The sequence below is a fragment of the Coregonus clupeaformis genome, chromosome 24, assembly GCF_020615455.1.
Source record: "Coregonus clupeaformis isolate EN_2021a chromosome 24, ASM2061545v1, whole genome shotgun sequence".
Taxonomy (NCBI): Eukaryota; Metazoa; Chordata; class Actinopteri; order Salmoniformes; family Salmonidae; genus Coregonus; species Coregonus clupeaformis.
In genome coordinates, this window is record NC_059215.1 from 40,119,410 (window position 1) to 40,136,888 (window position 17,479).

At 44.2% G+C, this 17,479-nt stretch overlaps 2 protein-coding genes and 1 non-coding gene across 3 annotated transcripts in view; 2 read left to right on the forward strand and 1 right to left on the reverse strand.

Annotated features, from left to right (window-relative positions):
• Window positions 1-4,181: 4,181 nt before the first annotated feature.
• Window positions 4,182-11,022, forward strand: chdh (choline dehydrogenase). Its single transcript, XM_041845925.2, has 8 exons — window positions 4,182-4,283; window positions 5,091-5,930; window positions 6,281-6,432; window positions 8,087-8,216; window positions 8,597-8,731; window positions 8,947-9,089; window positions 9,799-9,901; window positions 10,129-11,022. Exons 2-8 carry the CDS (start codon window positions 5,174-5,176, stop codon window positions 10,545-10,547), a joined length of 1,839 nt encoding a protein of 612 aa, XP_041701859.1. The 5' UTR covers window positions 4,182-4,283; window positions 5,091-5,173; the 3' UTR covers window positions 10,548-11,022.
• On the forward strand, window positions 4,924-4,998 carry trnaa-agc. The gene has a single exon. It is a non-coding gene; the product is annotated as a tRNA-Ala (tRNA).
• Window positions 11,023-13,627: 2,605 nt separating the features above from the next.
• The window catches only part of LOC121538133 (voltage-dependent L-type calcium channel subunit alpha-1D-like), an 80,546-nt gene continuing 76,694 nt past the window's right edge, over window positions 13,628-17,479 (reverse strand). Inside the window, exons 42-48 of the mRNA XM_041845924.2 lie at window positions 16,547-16,573; window positions 16,152-16,292; window positions 15,910-16,070; window positions 15,674-15,798; window positions 15,361-15,495; window positions 14,984-15,169; window positions 13,628-14,895 (exon numbers count right to left, since the gene is read on the reverse strand). Coding sequence (XP_041701858.2) covers window positions 14,608-14,895; window positions 14,984-15,169; window positions 15,361-15,495; window positions 15,674-15,798; window positions 15,910-16,070; window positions 16,152-16,292; window positions 16,547-16,573 — 1,063 coding nt within the window. The 3' untranslated portion in view covers window positions 13,628-14,607. The remainder of the gene's footprint in view (window positions 14,896-14,983; window positions 15,170-15,360; window positions 15,496-15,673; window positions 15,799-15,909; window positions 16,071-16,151; window positions 16,293-16,546; window positions 16,574-17,479) is intronic.

Sequence of the window (17,479 nt, forward strand, 5' to 3'; positions counted from 1 at the left end):
ATGGTCAGAGAAAGTTGTAATCAGTATTATTTTTTCACAATACTATTTAAGCTCTGGGTTTGTCATCAGACTGGTATTATCATGTTCTCACAGTCTAGTGATCATTTTGGTCAAAGGAGACACCTGACTGAGAGGACTGCCATGCCTATACAGTGAGGGAAAAAAGTATTTGACCCCTGCTGATTTTGTACGTTTGCCCACTGACAAAGAAATGATCAGTCTATAATTTTAATGGTAGGTTTATTTGAACAGTGAGAGACAGAATAACAACAACAAAAATGCAGAAAAACGCATGTCAAAAATGTTATAAATTGATTTGCATTTTAATGAGGGAAATAAGTATTTGACCACCTCTCAATCAGAAAGATTTCTGGCTCCCAGGTGTCTTTTATACAGGTAACGAGCTGAGATTAGGAGCGCACTCTTAAAGGGAGTGCTCCTAATCTCAGTTTGTTACCTGTATAAAAGACACCTGCCCACAGAAGCAATCAATCAATCAGATTCCAAACTCTCCACCATGGCCAAGACCAAAGAGCTCTCCTAGGATGTCAGGGACAAGATTGTAGACCTACCCAAGGCTGGAAAGGGCTACAAGACCATCGCCAAGCAGCTTGGTGAGAAGGTGACAACAGTTGGTGCGATTATTCACAAATGGAAGAAACACAAAATAACTGTCAATCTCCCTCGGCCTGGGGCTCCATGCAAGATCTCACCTCGTGGAGTTGCAATGATCATGAGAACGGTGAGGAATCAGCCCAGAACTACACGGGAGGATCTTGTCAATGATCTCAAGGCAGCTGGGACCATAGTCACCAATAAAACAATTGGTAACACACTACGCCGTGAAGGACTGAAATCCTGCAGTGCCCGCAAGGTCCCCCTGCTCAAAAAAGCACATATACAGGCCCGTCTGAAGTTTGCCAATGAACATCTGAATGATTCAGAGGAGAACTGGGTGAAAGTGTTGTGGTCAGATGAGACCAAAATCGAGCTCTTTGGCATCAACTGACAATGCTCTCTCTAATTCTCTCGTTCTCTCTTTCTCTCTGAGAACCTGAGCCCTAGGACCATACGTCAGGACTACCGGGCATGATGACACCTTGCTGTCCCCAGTCCGCCTGGCCTTGCTGCTATTCCAGTTTCAACTGTTCTGCCTGCGGCTACGAAACCCCTACCTGTCCCAGACCTGCTGTTTTCAACTCTTTAATGATCGGCTATGAAAAGCCAACTGAGAGACCTGAGCCCTAGGACCATACGTCGGGACTACCGGCCGTGGTGACTCCTTGCTGTCCCCAGTCCGCCTGGCCTTGCTGCTATTCCAGTTTCAACTGTTCTGCCTGCGGTTATGGAACCCCTACCTGTCCCAGACCTGCTGTTTTCAACTCTTAATGATCGGCTATGAAAAGCCAACTGAGATTTATTCCTGATTATTATTTGACCATGCTTGTCACTTATGAACATTTTTGAACATCTTGGCATGGTTCTGTTATAATCTCCACCCGGCACAGCCAGAAGAGGACTGGCCACCCCTCATAGCCTGGTTCCTCTCTAGGTTTCTTCCTAGGCTTTCGCCTTTCTAGGGAGTTTTTCCTAGCCACCGTGCTTCTACACCTGCATTACTAGCTGTTTGGGGTTTTAGGCTGGGTTTCTGTACAGCACTTCGAGATATTAGCTGATGTAAGAAGGGCTATATAAAATAAAATTGATTGATTGATTGATTGATCAACTCAACTCGCCCGTCAAACATGGAGGTGGAAACATTATGCTTTGGGGGTGTTTTTCTGCTAAGGGGACAGGACAACTTCACCGCATCAAAGGGACGATGGACGGGGCCATGTACTGTCAAATCTTGGGTGAGAACCTCCTTCCCTCAGCCAGGGCATTGAAAATTGGTTGTGGATGGGTATTCCAGCATGACAATGACCCAAAACACACGGCCAAGGCAACAAAGGAGTGGCTCAGGAAGAAGCATATTAATGTCCTGGAGTGGCCTAGCCAGTCTCCAGACCTTAATCCTATAGAAAATCTGTGGAGGGAGCTGAAGGTTCGAGTTGCCAAATGTCAGCCTCGAAACCTTAATGACTTGGAGAAGATCTGCAAAGAGGAGTGGGACAAAATCCCTCGTGAGATGTGTGCAAACCTGGTGGCCAACTACAAGAAACGTCTGACCTCTGTGATTGCCAACAAGGGTTTTGCCACCAAGTACTAAGTCATGTTTTGCAGAGGGGTCAAATACTTATTTCCCTCATTAAAATGCAAATCAATTTATAACATTTTTTACGTGCGTTTTTCTGGATCTTTTTGTTGTTATTCTGTCTCTCACTGTTCAAATAAACCTACCATTAAAATTATAGACTGATCATGTCTTTGTCAGTGGGCAAACGAACAAAATCAGCAGGGGATCAAATACTTTTTTCCCTCACTGTATGTTGATGGCCCCAACTTATGTTCAGCCGAATAGCCCCCCAGTCTTCAGGCAGATGAGCAACTTCAAGTGCACACAGATGAGAAGGACTGGCCTCAGGAATCTCTGTCCATTCCGGTGGTATCCCTTGGGGAAAAAAATACCCCATTATTTATTGACAGCATCCCACTTCTTACACCAATGTAGCGAACATCGATAGTGCCCCTTGCGGGTCTAGAAGCAGTTTATGTACTAGAGAGACTGATTTGGCATATGTGGATTATAGTTTCTCCTTGTCCATACCTTCAAGGTGAGAACACAAATATTTTGTAATCTGAGTGAACCATCCCTGGACTAACTCACCATCTTCTAATTTCTCACAAGTAACACTCTGTGGATTACATAATGAACAATAATTAAAAAGGTTAATCTTGCATCAAAGCTTTTGCACATAAAATGTGCCTGTTTTTTACAGCATAAATAAAACTTAGAATTGAGGATGATGGCTGAACAGTAAGCGATTTAGAGAATATAATCAATATCAAGGTCCTCATGATTGAAAAGAATGTAACTTTAATAATCTGTAGTTGCAAAATAAATATCACGTGAAAGAGCCTGCCCTATAATAAACTCTTGAGAGACCCAAATCCGTCTGCCTACTGACGTTCACTCTGTGAACCCTTTGGTTAAATATGAGGATAGGCTACGTACCATTAGGTCCCCTTGGCACCCGGAGCTCTGGATTGCAGGGTCCCATGGCAGGACCAATGATGTGTATAAACCCTGGATGACTAACAGGGGCCGCTGTATTGAAGCCACCCCACAGCCATCTTGGCATTCCTCCTCAATTGTAAAAAAATATTTTGGAAGCTATAAAAATGTATTTATTAATATCTACATTCTTTTTGGACTAGATTATTATATTACAAACACCTTAATGCATACTTTTAAATTATATTATGTGAGCTATACATATATATAAAAACATTTTCCTTAAACCACCAATGTTACTGTCCCCACTACAAGAAAAATAGGGTGCGTTCGTAATTTCACTCTGGCTATCTACTCCGATTTCAGAGCACTCTCGTCTGAGTGTGCCAGACCGCAGAATAACTGACTAATTTACGAACGCTCGAAACCCGTTGAATATGGCCGTTATGGTCGGCCAAAAAGCACAATTAAATTGTTGCCAGCAGCACAGTTACAGTCACCAACGCTGTAGATAACATGAAAAAAGCCTAACCAGCTCTGCTAGGGCGAGTAAAATGGTCAGAGTGAAGTGTTCTCTCATTTGTGTCTGGAAGTAGCTAGCAAGCTAGCCAACGTTAGCCAGTTAGCTTGGGTGCTTGACTGCAGTTGGGAGGTCAGAACGCTCGCATCAACCCTACTCCTTGCCCAGAGTGTCCAGTGTGTGTTCTGAACGCTCTGAGAGCGGAATGCTCTGAATTTATGAACGGACAATCTGACTACGCTCTGAATTTACGAACGCCCAGAGCGCACACTGAGAATACTCTGGCACTCAAGAATGAATTTATGAACGCACCCTTAAATACATGTAATTTTGTCCTTGAAAAATGTAATTGAAATATTGTGGAATTCCATTCATTCCTATGGCGGACTGCTTCTACTAGGGAGTGCCAATATGGCCGACCGATGGCTTCAAAGCCTCTCAATGGCCAATACACAGCATCTGCCATCCAGATGTTATATATGTTATTGGGCAGGACAGATCATTGTGGGACCGCTACCACTTTGCTTCTCCCGGCGCGCATTGCAAGCTAAATCAAGCGCCCCGTCGTAAACGGACAGTAAACTCCGCCCTCTTCTCTTGCAGAGTGTGACAGTTGAAAGGAAAAGGTCGATGCGATCAAGTATAACGGTAAGTAAACCTGTTTTTTTTCAACCGTTATTTCCATGTTTTACCACATAATGTGGGCGAGGTTTAATGACACTTTGTGTCAACCATAACCACAGTTCGCAAACTTCTTCTCTGTTTTCTGCATTGCTGTGACCCCACTCCAAAGTTTTATATCGTCTTATTGCCTGCATTTAAAAAAACAACAACACACACACATTATATGTGTTTTTACTGACACGTACAAAAAAACGTTATTGCAGAAAGTATAGTTGAGGTTGCAAACATTTCTCTCTTGAGAGATTAAAGTTGTTTGCTATGTTGAAACTGAAACTCGAGAAGGAAGGCGTTAATTCCCGCTATAGCCCCCTCCCAGTACAGTGCTATTATTCAACTAGACTAGCAATATGATACAAGTAGGCTACTGTATCATGTTTTCATTGTGTCATCTTGTTCCTAGAATCTCAAACGTGTGCGCATCATGTGACAGGCAGTGCATGGACTTTGAGTTGTGCTGTTGTTTACAATATCTTTTCCACTATTCTTCCGTTTTCCAAGCGTTTAAATAATATAATTGACCTCGGAAGTGATTTGCTTGAAATCATCTCTTATTTTTTCTACACACAAAAAAACATTTCATATTTCATATTCATTCATGATGTAGTCCCCTGTAGCTCAGTTGGTAGAGCATGGCGCTAGCAACGCCAGGGTTGTGGGTTCGTTTCCCACGGGGGGCCAGTATGAAAATGTATGCACTCACTAACTGTAAGTTGCTCTGGATAAGAGCGTCTACTAAAATGTAAATTTTTTAAAATGTATTTTATTGTGCAGGTGTGCACTGGCATTTGTGGTGTTGTCTGCGCATTGGAGGAAGACAGAAAGTGAATGAGGACAGGAATTCCACAGCCATCAGGATGCTTTCTGCAGCTGTGTCAGGCAAAATTGGGCTCTGTGTGGGGATGGGGATGGGAGTGGGCAGGTGTGTGTCAGCCTGGTTAAGAGGGTCCCCAATGGCCCTGACCAGAAGGAGGGACTGGGACCCCTCTCCCATGTACAGCACCACAGCAGCCAAACGCAGCACCCCATCCTTCAGCTACGTCATCGTGGGCGCTGGCTCGGCGGGCTGTGTCCTGGCCAACCGTCTCACGGAGGATCCCCAGGAGTCAGTGCTCCTGCTGGAGGCCGGCCCCAAGGACATGACCCTGGGCAACGTCCGTCTCTCCTGGAAGATCCACATGCCGGCCGCCCTCATCTACAACCTGTGTGATGACAAGGTCAACTGGTTCTACCACACCCTGCCCCAGGAGCATGTGAACAACCGGGTGATGTACTGGCCCCGCGGCAGGGTGTGGGGTGGCTCCTCCTCTCTCAACGCCATGGTGTACATCCGGGGCCACGCTGAGGACTACAACCGCTGGCAGAGGGAGGGGGCGGAAGGCTGGGACTACGACCACTGCCTGCCCTACTTCCGCAAGGCCCAGTGCCACGAGCTGGGGGGAGACCGGTACCGGGGAGGGAGCGGGCCCCTGCATGTGTCCCGGGGGAAGACGGACCACCCACTACACCGGGCCTTCATAGAGGCTGGCCAGCAGGCTGGGTACCCCTTCACTGACGACATGAACGGCTTTCAGCAGGAGGGCCTGGGCTGGATGGACATGACCATCTATAAAGGTAGGGGATTAATTAAAGATACACCTGTAGGATAGTAGATATGCACACATACACCGAGTGTACAAAACATTAGGAACTCTTTCCATGACATGGGCCAGCATCCCTGTGGAACGCTTTCGACACCTTGTAGAGTCCATGCCCCAACTAATAGAGGCTGTTCTGAGGGCAAACAGGGGGGTGCAACTCAATATTAGGAAGGTGTTCCTAATGTTTTGTACATTCAGTGTATGCACATAATTTATGTCTGTATCTGTACAGATAAAAGAAGTAGGGAATTGCATTATAAAAGGACTGATCTCTTTTCTTCTCATCCCCCTCTTTCTCCTTCTCCTACCCTCCCTGTCCCCAAGGTAAGAGGTGGAGCACAGCCAGTGCGTACCTGCGGCCGGTCCTTAACCGAGACAACCTGAGGACAGAGGTGCAATGTCTGACCACCAGGATCCTGTTTGATGGGAGGAGAGCTGTGGGCGTGGAGTACACTCAGAACGGGGAGAAGAAGCAGGTAGGTCTTTGGGAAATTCAACAGCCTACAGTGAGGGAAAAAAGTATTTGATCCCCTGCTGATTTTGTAAATTTTCCCACTGACAAAGACATGATCAGTCTATAATTTTAATGGTAGATTTATTTGAACAGTGAGAGAGAGAATAACAACAAAAAAATCCAGAAGAATGCATTCAAAAATGTTATAAATTGATTTGCATTTTAATGAGGGAAATAAGTATTTGACCCCTCTGCAAAACATGACTTAGTACTTGGTGGCAAAACACTTGTTGGCAATCACAGAGGTCAGACGTTTCTTGTAGTTGGCCACCAGGTTTGCACACATCTCAGGAGGGATTTTGTTCCACTCCTCTTTGCAGATCTTCTCCAAGTCATTAAGGTTTCGAGCCTGATGTTTGGCAACTCGAACCTTCAGCTCCCTCCACAGATTTTCTATGGGATTAAGGTCTGGAGACTGGCTAGGCCACTCCAGGACCTTAATGTGCTTCTTCTTGAGCCACTCCTTTGTTGCCTTGGCCATATGTGTTTTGGGTCACTGTCATGCTGGAATACCCATCCAAAACCCATTTTCAATGCCCTGGCTGAGGGAAGGACACAGCACCGTCCATCGTCCCTTTGATGCGGTGAAGTTGTCCTGTCCCCTTAGCAGAAAAACACCCCCAAAGCATAATGTTTCCACCTCCATGTTTGACAGAGGGGATGGTTTTCTTGGGGTCATAGGCAGCATTCCTCCTCCTCCAAACACGGCGAGTTGAGTTGATGCCAAACAGCTCGATTTTGGTCTCATCTGACCACAACACTTTCACCCAGATGAATCATTCAGATGTTCATTGGCAAACTTCAGACGGGCCTGTATATGTGCTTTCTTGAGCAGGGGGGGACCTTGCGGGCACTACAGGATTTCAGTCCTTCACGGCATAGTGTGTTACCAGTTGTTTTCTTGGTGACTATGGTCCCAGCTGCCTTGAGATCATTGACAAGATCCTCCCGTGTAGTTCTGGGCTGATTCCTCACCGTTCTCATGATCATTGCAACTCCACGAGGTGAGATCTTGCATGGAGCCCCAGGCCGAGGGAGATCGACAGTTCTTTTGTGTTTCTTCCATTTGCAAATAATCGCACCAACTGTTGTCACCTTCTCACCAAGCTGCTTGGCGATGGTCTTGTAGCCCATTCCAGCCTTGTGTAGGTCTACAATCTTGTCCCTGACATCCTTGGAGAGCTCTTTGGTCTTGGCCATGTTGGAGCGTTTGGAATCTGATTGATTGATTGCTTCTGTGGACAGGTGTCTTTTATACAGGTAACAAGCTGAGATTAGGAGCACTCCCTTTAAGAGTGTGCTCCTAATCTCAGCTCGTTACCTGTATAAAAGACACCTGGGAGCCAGAAATCTTTCTGATTGAGAGGGGGTCAAATACTTATTTCCCTCATTAAAATGCAAATCAATTTATAACATTTTTGACATGCGTTTTTCTGGATTTTTTTGTTGTTATTCTGTCTCTCACTGTTCAAATAAACCTACCATTAAAATGATAGACTGATAATTTCTTTGTCAGTGGGCAAACATACAAAATCAGCAGGGGATCAAATACTTTTTTCCCTCACTGTATATCCCCTCTCAGATCTCTCTCTTCATCTCTCTCTTCTCTCTCTCAGGTGTTTGCTGAAAAGGAGGTGATTCTCAGTGGTGGGGCCATCAACTCCCCACAGCTTCTCATGCTGTCCGGGGTGGGCAACGCTGATGACCTGAAACAGCTAGACATCCCTGTGGTCCAGCATCTACCAGGTGACCTAATGACCCCCACCCTGAAAATACAGAACACTAATGGACAAGAACAGCAACACATTTCAACTAAGAACACTACGACTAAAGAACAATACAACTAAAGTCTGTTAGGTTTCATAGTAAGACATTCCCAATGAGGCAAGTTTCCAAAGAAGTCAGTGAGTTATTAAAACAGAACAAAAAAGAATAAATTAAAGCAGCTGTAGCAAAGCTCAAGGACATTAACTCATGATAAAATATACAGGGTGTGTGTGTGCATGGTTGTGTATGTGTGTTCAAGTTGGGGAGAGTAGTACTATGTTTGTGTTTTTTTAAAAATGTCATTACATAATGTTGACTTGTGTACCTGTGTGTGTGTCTGCATATGTTCCTAACTGTAGGAGTGGGCAGTAATCTTCAGGACCACCTGGAGCTGTATGTTCAGCAGCAGTGCACTCAACCCATCACCCTGTACAAGGCCCAGAAGCCTTTCCACATGGTCAAGATTGGCCTGGAGTGGCTCCTCCAATACACAGGTATAACAAACAAGTACAGCAAAGCTACACGAGTTAAGCAAATACACAGGTCAAACAAGTACACAGGTCAAACAAGTACACAGGGTTTTTCACACCAGTGAAAAAAAGAGAACGTTCTGATGGCAGTTTTTATTTTGTCCGAATATGTAATTTCATTAGAATTGCGTGTAGCATCCAAATCGTTTAACCCGGTAACCATGGCACCTGCCTCCCAGGATACGGGGCCACGGCCCACCTGGAGAGCGGGGGCTTCATCCGGAGCAGAGGGGGCGTGGCCCACCCCGACATCCAGTTCCACTTCTTGCCTTCACAGGTCATCGACCACGGCCGCGTCGCCTCCAAGATAGAAGCCTACCAGGTAAGCTGTGTGTGTGGACTTGTGTGTGTCCTTACGCCCGATAAATCTCTCCATGCTAAACACTCTTATGTCCATGCTTTGATTCATCCAAGGCTCTGCATGTTGTGAAAGGCGTTTCCCACTCACACCTGCACATGTAGTGCATTCCCAAAGTTATGCATTCACGCTTGTGGTAGCAGTTGAAGTGTGTGTGAGAATTTTGCAAGAACTGTATCACCAGCACTTGGATTTTATTGAACCTTTTCTATGTGCCTTTTTACCTAATCCAATCCTCTGTTTTGAATGGGGGCAACAACGGCACACATGTAGTTTGAATATCCCAATTCCTCAGAATCTGTAGCCATTGTTCCTATTGCAATTTATATGGAAATGTTGTAAATACTTTATCAACTGCTGCCTTCGGTCATAATGGGCAATGTTATTGTCACATTTATAACATTTCTAGAAACATCTGCTGAAACTGTACCACTGAGCCTAGATGAGACATAATGATACTACAATAATTTACCATATACTATAGTTTCTACACGTTCCCACTCGCATGTACTTAGGATTTCCCCATGAAGTAGCAATGAACCTTAACCTGTTAGCAGATCAGCTTGTGCTTTAAGCAAACTCATTATGTTTGTTGTCATGCTAAATCTGTCACGTCTCTAAAATATGAACTAATGTTGATACTGAAACCGATTGGCCCGTTTTGATGTGACAGGTTCACGTGGGACCAATGAGAAGTACTAGTATTGGATGGTTAAAGTTGAAGAGTGCCAGCCCTCTAGATCACCCAATCCTCCAGCCCAACTACCTCTCAACAGGTAAGCTCTGCCTAGAACACTGTCACCAGACCATACCTAACACAATTCTCTGAATGGATTATTTCCCTGACCCAGATTAAGCCTATTCCCAAACAGAAAATCATGCTTAAGGAAGAATCTCCATTGAAAATGCCTCTTCATTTGTAGTCCAGATGTAGGCTTAATCTGGTTCTGGGAAACAGGCCTAGTGTGGTTAATGACTTGTGTGTCTCCCCTCTCTGCCTCAGACATAGATGTATGGGAGTTCAGGGAGTGTGTCAAGCTCTCTCGGGAGATCTTCGCCCAGAAGGCCTTCGACCCATTCCGGGGGCCCGAGGTACAGCCGGGGCCTGAGTGTCAGTCAGACGCCGAGATTGACGCATTTGTGCGTCGCAAGGCTGACAGCGCCTACCATCCGTCCTGCACGTGTAAGATGGGTTCTCCATCTGACCCAATGGCGGTGGTGGACCCAGAGACACGGGTGCTGGGACTCGAAGGCCTTCGTGTGGTCGACGCCTCCATCATGCCCAGCGTCGTCAGTGGCAACCTCAATGCCCCCACCATTATGATCGCGGAGAAGGCTGCTGACATCATCAGAGGGCGACCAGCGCTCAGCAACCCCGGGGTGCCTGTGTACCAGCCTGCATCTCTAGAGACCCAGCGATGAGCTTCACACAGACGTGTGGAACCTGCGGTGTTACCATCTCCTAAGGGCCTGTACAGACAGAGGTGGATGCTAGGTATTCATGTACACATCCGTCCGTCTGTCTTTAACGTCAAAAGTTTGTCTGTTTTTTACTATTGATATATGTAAAAAAAGACAGCAGCGTCAGAAATACAGATAAACCTTTCATTGTCTAACCCATCCATTGGTGTAAAATTCTGGCAGAGCTTGTACCTTCAAAGATGTGGCAGCTGCTTTTTATCATTACTTAATAATCAGCATCTTAAAGGTATAGTAGGCTCCGTTGGAAGTCAATAAGGTGCCAAGACATGCTAACCAGCAGATACTACAATCACTGTTGATTGCAGTGTTCCCTACTTTTCTCATAATGCTGGTTTTCTGTCCAACTCCTCTCTTCATTTATAATGAGAGACAACTATAGTCCCGTGTAGCTCATTTGGTAGAGCATGGCGTTTGCAACGCCAGGGTTGTGTGTTCGTTTCCCACGGGGGACCAGTATGAAAAAAATTAAAATAAATGTATGCACTCACTAACTGTAGGTCGCTCTGGATAAGAACGTCTGCTAAATTACTAAAATGTAAAATGTAAACTAGAGATGGGAAGTCCGTTTTACTGCACTATGGACATTTAATCTAAATAATAAATGATTAAGTAAATAATTCAATTTCTATGTGGTAAACATTAGGTAAAAGTAGTTACCTGAATTCAGAAACAGTAATCAACCTTGGAAAGACTAAATCATTTCCCAGTGAGTTTATGTGATTTGATCAAGTTCTCTGGGTATTATTCTTACATTTCTGTTTACAATTATTTGAAGATGATTTTATTGAAGGATTTAAGCATTTGATAGTCGCATGAGTCGCCTTGCCAATCATGAAAGTGCCTTGAAGTATGTCGTCTTGATTGAAGTGCCTTAAATGAAGTATGTTTGGTATGATAAATCTTATGGTAATCTATTGATCATTTCAACAGAACTGCAATAATATGGTACAGTAGTATTCTCATACACTTGCATAGTATTAACCATTAAGTTAATGCTAGCCTTAATAATGTGACTCAGGTTTTAATGCAGTCTTAAGGCTCTACTAAATCAGATCAGCTTTAGCCGACATCGGAGGTGGAACTGTGTTAAGAGGTGTCAAATCCACAAGTGTCTCCCTGCATTATACCTAAAACAGACATTGCCATTGGCTGCACAGAGTCACATTAAGAGAAATCCCATGCAGCCTTGTTCACAAGTTCGAACACTGGAATGTGAGATGTAATCTTGGGCCTAGATTAAATCAGATGAAGCGTTAACCGGCGATAGCCAACACCCGCATAGCTGATGTTTTGGCAGTGTTGGAGGTGTAACTGCGTTGGAGCTGTCAAATCGGTGAGCAGCTGCTCTTGTGATCATTGACACAAAGCCACACCTGCCCCAGTCGCGTTAGAAGTTCAGAACCAGAAAGTGTAGGCTATATAGAAATAATGAAGCTCAAATTGAAAAACCATTCAACGAAATAATCCCAATGGAGGTGTAAATTACAAACTTGTAAACTTGTAAACAAGGCTGCCTGGGATTTCTGTTAATGCGACTCCATGCAACCAACGCCAATGTCCGCTTTAGGTATAATGCCAGGACCGCTTGTGGATTTGACATTTCTAACGCAGTTCCACCTCCAACATCGTCAAAACAACCACTATGTGGATGTCGGCTAAAGTGGATCTGATTGAATAGAGACCTTGATCTGACTGAATCTAGGCCTTACATGAACACTTTACACCCAGATTTTAGCACAGACTCACAAACAGCTGTGGTTGTGAAAATAATATTCTTTAGAAAACCTTTTTGTAAGATTTGATTGTTTTGCTAATTCCTGCCTCTGAGTACGTAGAGCACAGATGCTGTCCTCTGGAGGCATTGAGTGGCACAGAGTTTATACAGTTGTGAACGTTAGAAAATCATCAGCCGTGTAATTCCAGGCAAATATTCAAGAGAATAAAGTGTAACATTTAAAGGTAAATCTAATCTGCTACAAAGTGGAATTAGCTGTAGCGTTAGCGGTTAGAAAGCAGAAATCTTCAAGTACAGTGAATCACTTGAACCTTCATTTACACATTCTGTACAGGTTTTAACATTGCCACGAACATTTCAATGCATATTTTAAAACAGAAGTAGTACAAAAAATAAAGCTGTGAATTGCGCACGTTAAATAACAAACCTTGTCTGTTTCAATGTTGTCTTTTTTTATCATTGGCATACAGTATAAATAAAGATGATTTAATTTAGTGGAATATACCATAACATATCACTTGGCCAATCACTGACTCAAAGGTCTCCGTAACGACATACACAGCCCCAGGGAAAGTACAGTCTCACCATCTTAATTACATTTGAAATATACTTGAACCAGTGATATAACTTCTAATGCGGTGGGTATTATTACCGGTATGTCAGGATTTTAACCCCACTAGTCGAAACACCCACAGAGTGGCCATCACTATTGTCAGCCATCTTTCATGCCCTCCACCATTCACGTCTTGAACTGAGAGCATTGTTCTGTGTCGAAAGAAAGCTGGTAGTTATGCTGAGGAAACCCTAGTAGTTGTAAACAATATTCCATTAGCAAGGAATTTACATTTCGTGACGCCATTTCACAAAGATCCCAGACGTGACCCAGGTTTATGCTGACCTTGACTTTACACGTTTGGAAAATGCATATTAAATCGTACAGATTTATTGGCAACAGCTGTGTCTTTAAAGCATATATTTTCCCTTTTGGTGTTTTTTGGTCCTCTGTAGCTCAGCTGGTAGAGCACGGCGCTTGGAACGCCAAGGTAGTGGGTTCGATCCCCGGGACCACCCATACGTAAAAATGTATGCACACATGACTGTAAGTCGCTTTGGATAAAAGCGTCTGCTAAATGGCATATTATTATTATTATTATTTTGAAAGAGCCCTTTCATTGCACATAAAGGTTTAGAGGACAGAAACACATTTCAATGATAGTACCTAGTTGTCCTAATAAATGTATATGCCATTTAGAAGCCGCTTTTATCCAAAGCTACTTATAGTCATGTGTGCATACATTTTACATATGGGTGGTCCTGGTAATCAAACCCACTACCCTGGCGTTACTAGTTTTTTCTGTTGGCAGTGAGCTAAACTGGTAAATGGCAAACCCTACTTCTGTAGAAACACACTTCAGAGAAAATAGCTCTTTTTGACATCATATTCCTTCTAAATCAACATTGTTCCCCTTAAAGTAGTGAAAAAAAGGCTTCAAATATAATTTAATATTAATTCCAAATAAAATTATACTTATCTATTTCATAGGCATGGGGAAGATAATGTTTACCTGTAACGATCCATAAATAACTAAATATAAAGTAACTCTTTCAAATAGTTGATTTTTCTTAGAGGGTTTAAAATATATCTACAACTTAATAGCTTTTCCTTTCATTAAAACAATATGGCTGCTAAGTCATCCCTGAAGATTGATTGGTTGGGCAGGAGTGTTTGTGTTTTGGAGTACACTGTTTTCTCATGTTGGTTGTTCACAGTTTCAAAACGCGGTCTGTAAAATGGCCGCCACTCTCCATCTATGATTGACTACTCTTAGTATCTTTGTGCAGAGGGTAAGGCAAACGGGAGGGGGGGGGGGCATATGCCTGAGGATTGGAACTTAATTTCACTGATATGTGATTTCTCTATGAAGTCGTTGAGGAGGAAACCCAGCATTACTGCATCCCCTTTGGGACAACCCCTTCTTTTATCTCACACACTGTTTCACTCGGTGCTGCAAAACAGACAGAGAGGAAGGGGCGGGACTCCTCTGAAGTTGGATCCTTAGCGTGTCCCTCCATCCCTCCCCTCCTCTTCAGCTGGCAGTGTTTCCATCCATTCATTCCACAGAAAGAAAGGCACTTTGTTCCCTTGTTTGTATGGTTGTTGGCTGCATCCAAAAGGCACATCTCTCCCTATATAGTGCACTAGAAGCACACTATAGGGAATAAGATGCCATGTCAGATTCAGCCTGTGTCTAGTGTGAGTGACTGCTATAGGGTGCTGATGCATATAATCTCATCAGTCAAATCCTCCTCGCATTTCCCACTCGTGTCCGGCTCCTCATCACTGTAGTCATGGAGATTACGGTCCCTGAGGCTCGAGGCAGTCACTGTGTCCGTGGCCGCTGCCCCATTACCCACACTGCCGTTCAGCAGGTTGCTGGCGGCACTCTCCATCTCGTCGATGGTCATCTCGCAGGCGTCCGCGATCTCGTGCTTCGTTGCCGCCACAAACTTGGGGTCCTTGGCGTATTTCCCCAGTCCTTCTGAAATCAACACCTGAAACATTACAGAGGGGAAAATCAGTCATTCGATCAGTCAATCAATCAAAGTGTAGTGTGTGTGTGTGTGTGTCAGGGCTACTCACAGCCTCCACTAGGCTGTTAGCACTGCCTCTCTTCTGGTGGTAATGCCTGCGGTACTCTGGTGGGATCTGGAGCTGTGAGGGGGAGTAGGTACGGCTTAGGGGGGCTTCTGGGGCGTCAGTGTACCAGGAGCTCCTTCTCACAGAGCAAGGGGTGCTACTCACACTGCTCAGCCCACGCCAGTCCACCTGGATATATACAGACACATGAATCAACACATTTACATTCATATATGTACAGTATCTCTCAATATACATTTACGTCATTTAGCAGACGCTCTTATCCAGAGCGACTTACAGTTAGTGAGTGCATACATTTTTCATACTGGCCCCCCTCGGGAGTGCTTACCACACTCCAACACAAACACACACACACACACCTGGATGAGGGGTGTGTAGTAGTGGGAGTGGTCCCTGCTGATGGGGGAGACTGGGGGCGTGGCCCAGGAGCGTAGAGAGCGTGGTGGAGAGAAACGCTGGACTCTTCTGGAGTCCAGGCCAGCCACCGCCATCACCTAGGCAACAGATTAATGAAGGGGTTAAAGGGGGTCAAACCATACACATACCTTTATTATATTGCCTAAATGAAGAGTGATACATATTGTATGTGTAGTGAGTCATGTCTAGCATATTTTGGTGCATATAAGGGTAAGCATCAGTTTGGTTGTGTGTGTTTGGTTCAGTGGTACCTACCTGCTGCTGCATCAGATGCAGGGGTAGAGCTGTTCGATGGGGAATGGAATGGGTCAAGGGGATGTCATCGTCTTGACTGCTTTGTTTCCGCAGACAATGAAAGTTGAATGAGTGTCTGTGGAGGGCTATAGGTTTAAACACAAGAGAGACACCTTTTAGTTACAGATATGGGTCGTATTACATTTGAGTGTTACATCATCCTCTTTATCAGCCAATCAGTGACCAAGGGGCCTCACCGTGGGATGTAGAGGGGAGCAACCGTCGTTTCGCCGACCGCCCACCATCCTGGTAAATGGGTTGCTGGTCGTCATCATAGAGACTGTCCGGTTGATGGTAATCCCTGGACGCCTCTGTGTCAAAGTCAGTTTGATGGTCTTGATACTCCTTATGGGACATCCTGAACAACAACATCATCAATAAACAACCACCTTGTCAACAGCAGGAACAGTACAGTACATAGTGATTTCCATGGTGATACCTGTTTTTGTGCAACATGATATCATCCTCCTGGTACTCCTCCCCACTGAAGTATTCTCCAGAGCCCCTGTCATCATCACTGTCTGCCCCCCCTGGCTCCTCTCTACGAATCGTGGGGTACAGAACACCCCCTGATTCTGACCTGAGGTCAAAAGGTCAAAGTTCAACCAGAAGAGGGGGGATTGAGGAAAAGGATTGAACACACTGTATAAACACTGTACATACAGATCACAGACTAAAGCTCTGCATTTGAAAGAAGATACAGATGAATTCATCAAATGGTTTACAACTGTAAACAATAGTATATCATTAATGTTTTGGGGGGTGTTGCTCACAGCTCATTATAAACCAATGAAAGATTGGGGTCATTAAGCGGTGATAGTTTCATACACATACCTAATGTAGGTCTCATAGTAGCACCTCCTGTCCAAGCAAGCAAGTGGTGGTGAAGGGAATTTGTATTTGGGACAGGTGAGGAGAAGGGCATGCAATGACAAAGACAAGACACAATCCGTAATGTGAGACAAACAGAAATAATAATCCAAGACATATAAAACAATAAACATGACCACCAAAAAGGGTGAAACATCATAGAAGTAACACCACAGGTAACATTCTATCTATTTATCATACGTGTGTACAGTAGATGTGGTGATGATTCAGCCTACAGTAAGAGATGGTCTGGATGATATAACGTATTGTGATGAATGAGAAAGGCAGGTGGATGGATACAGAGGAAACTGGGAGTGGTGAGGTCAGGTAGTCATGAATGAATGGGTCTGGAGTGTGTGTGTGTGTGTTGCTGATAAATACACACAATTCCAGGATTTCGACACAAAGAGCTCTTAGGCTCTATTCAATCCGTATCGCTGAAGTTCATCGTTACAGTGTGATTGAAATTGAAAGGCAAAGTTCCAGCGTTAGCATTCACGGTAAACGCTGCATATGTCGGCTAAATCGGAAATTACTTTAACATTTCTATCGTGCAATCTGTAATGCTTCAGCGATACAGATTGAATAGAGACCCTTGTGGTGCAAGAATTAATGGTGCTGAAAAGATCCATTATATGGAAGGCCAGGATATGTGAAGGAAATGGTGAGGTGTGGTGAGGATGTGATGGGGGCAACAATTTCAAAACACAAACGCCCTATTCAGATCCACATCTGTTGTCATGGGGTTCCTCTAATAGAGTTCCACAGCGGTGGAAAAAGTACCCAATTGTCATACTTGAGTAGAAGTAAAGATACCATAATAGAAAATGACTCAAGTAAAAGTGAAAGTCACCCAGTAAAATACTACTTTAGTAAAAGTCTAAAAGTACGTGGTTT

What these genes read in the sequence shown, in the direction of transcription:
- chdh (XM_041845925.2), top strand. Translation starts at nt 5,174, where the DNA reads ATGCTTTCTGCAGCTGTGTCAGGCAAAATTGGGCTCTGTGTGGGGATG. An exon ending in AGAACGGGGAGAAGAAGCAG is followed by an intron (nt 6,433 to 8,086) that starts GTAGGTCTTTGG and finishes TCTCTCTCTCAG; the next exon opens with GTGTTTGCTGAAAAGGAGGT. An exon ending in GTGGCTCCTCCAATACACAG is followed by an intron (nt 8,732 to 8,946) that starts GTATAACAAACA and finishes CCTGCCTCCCAG; the next exon opens with GATACGGGGCCACGGCCCAC.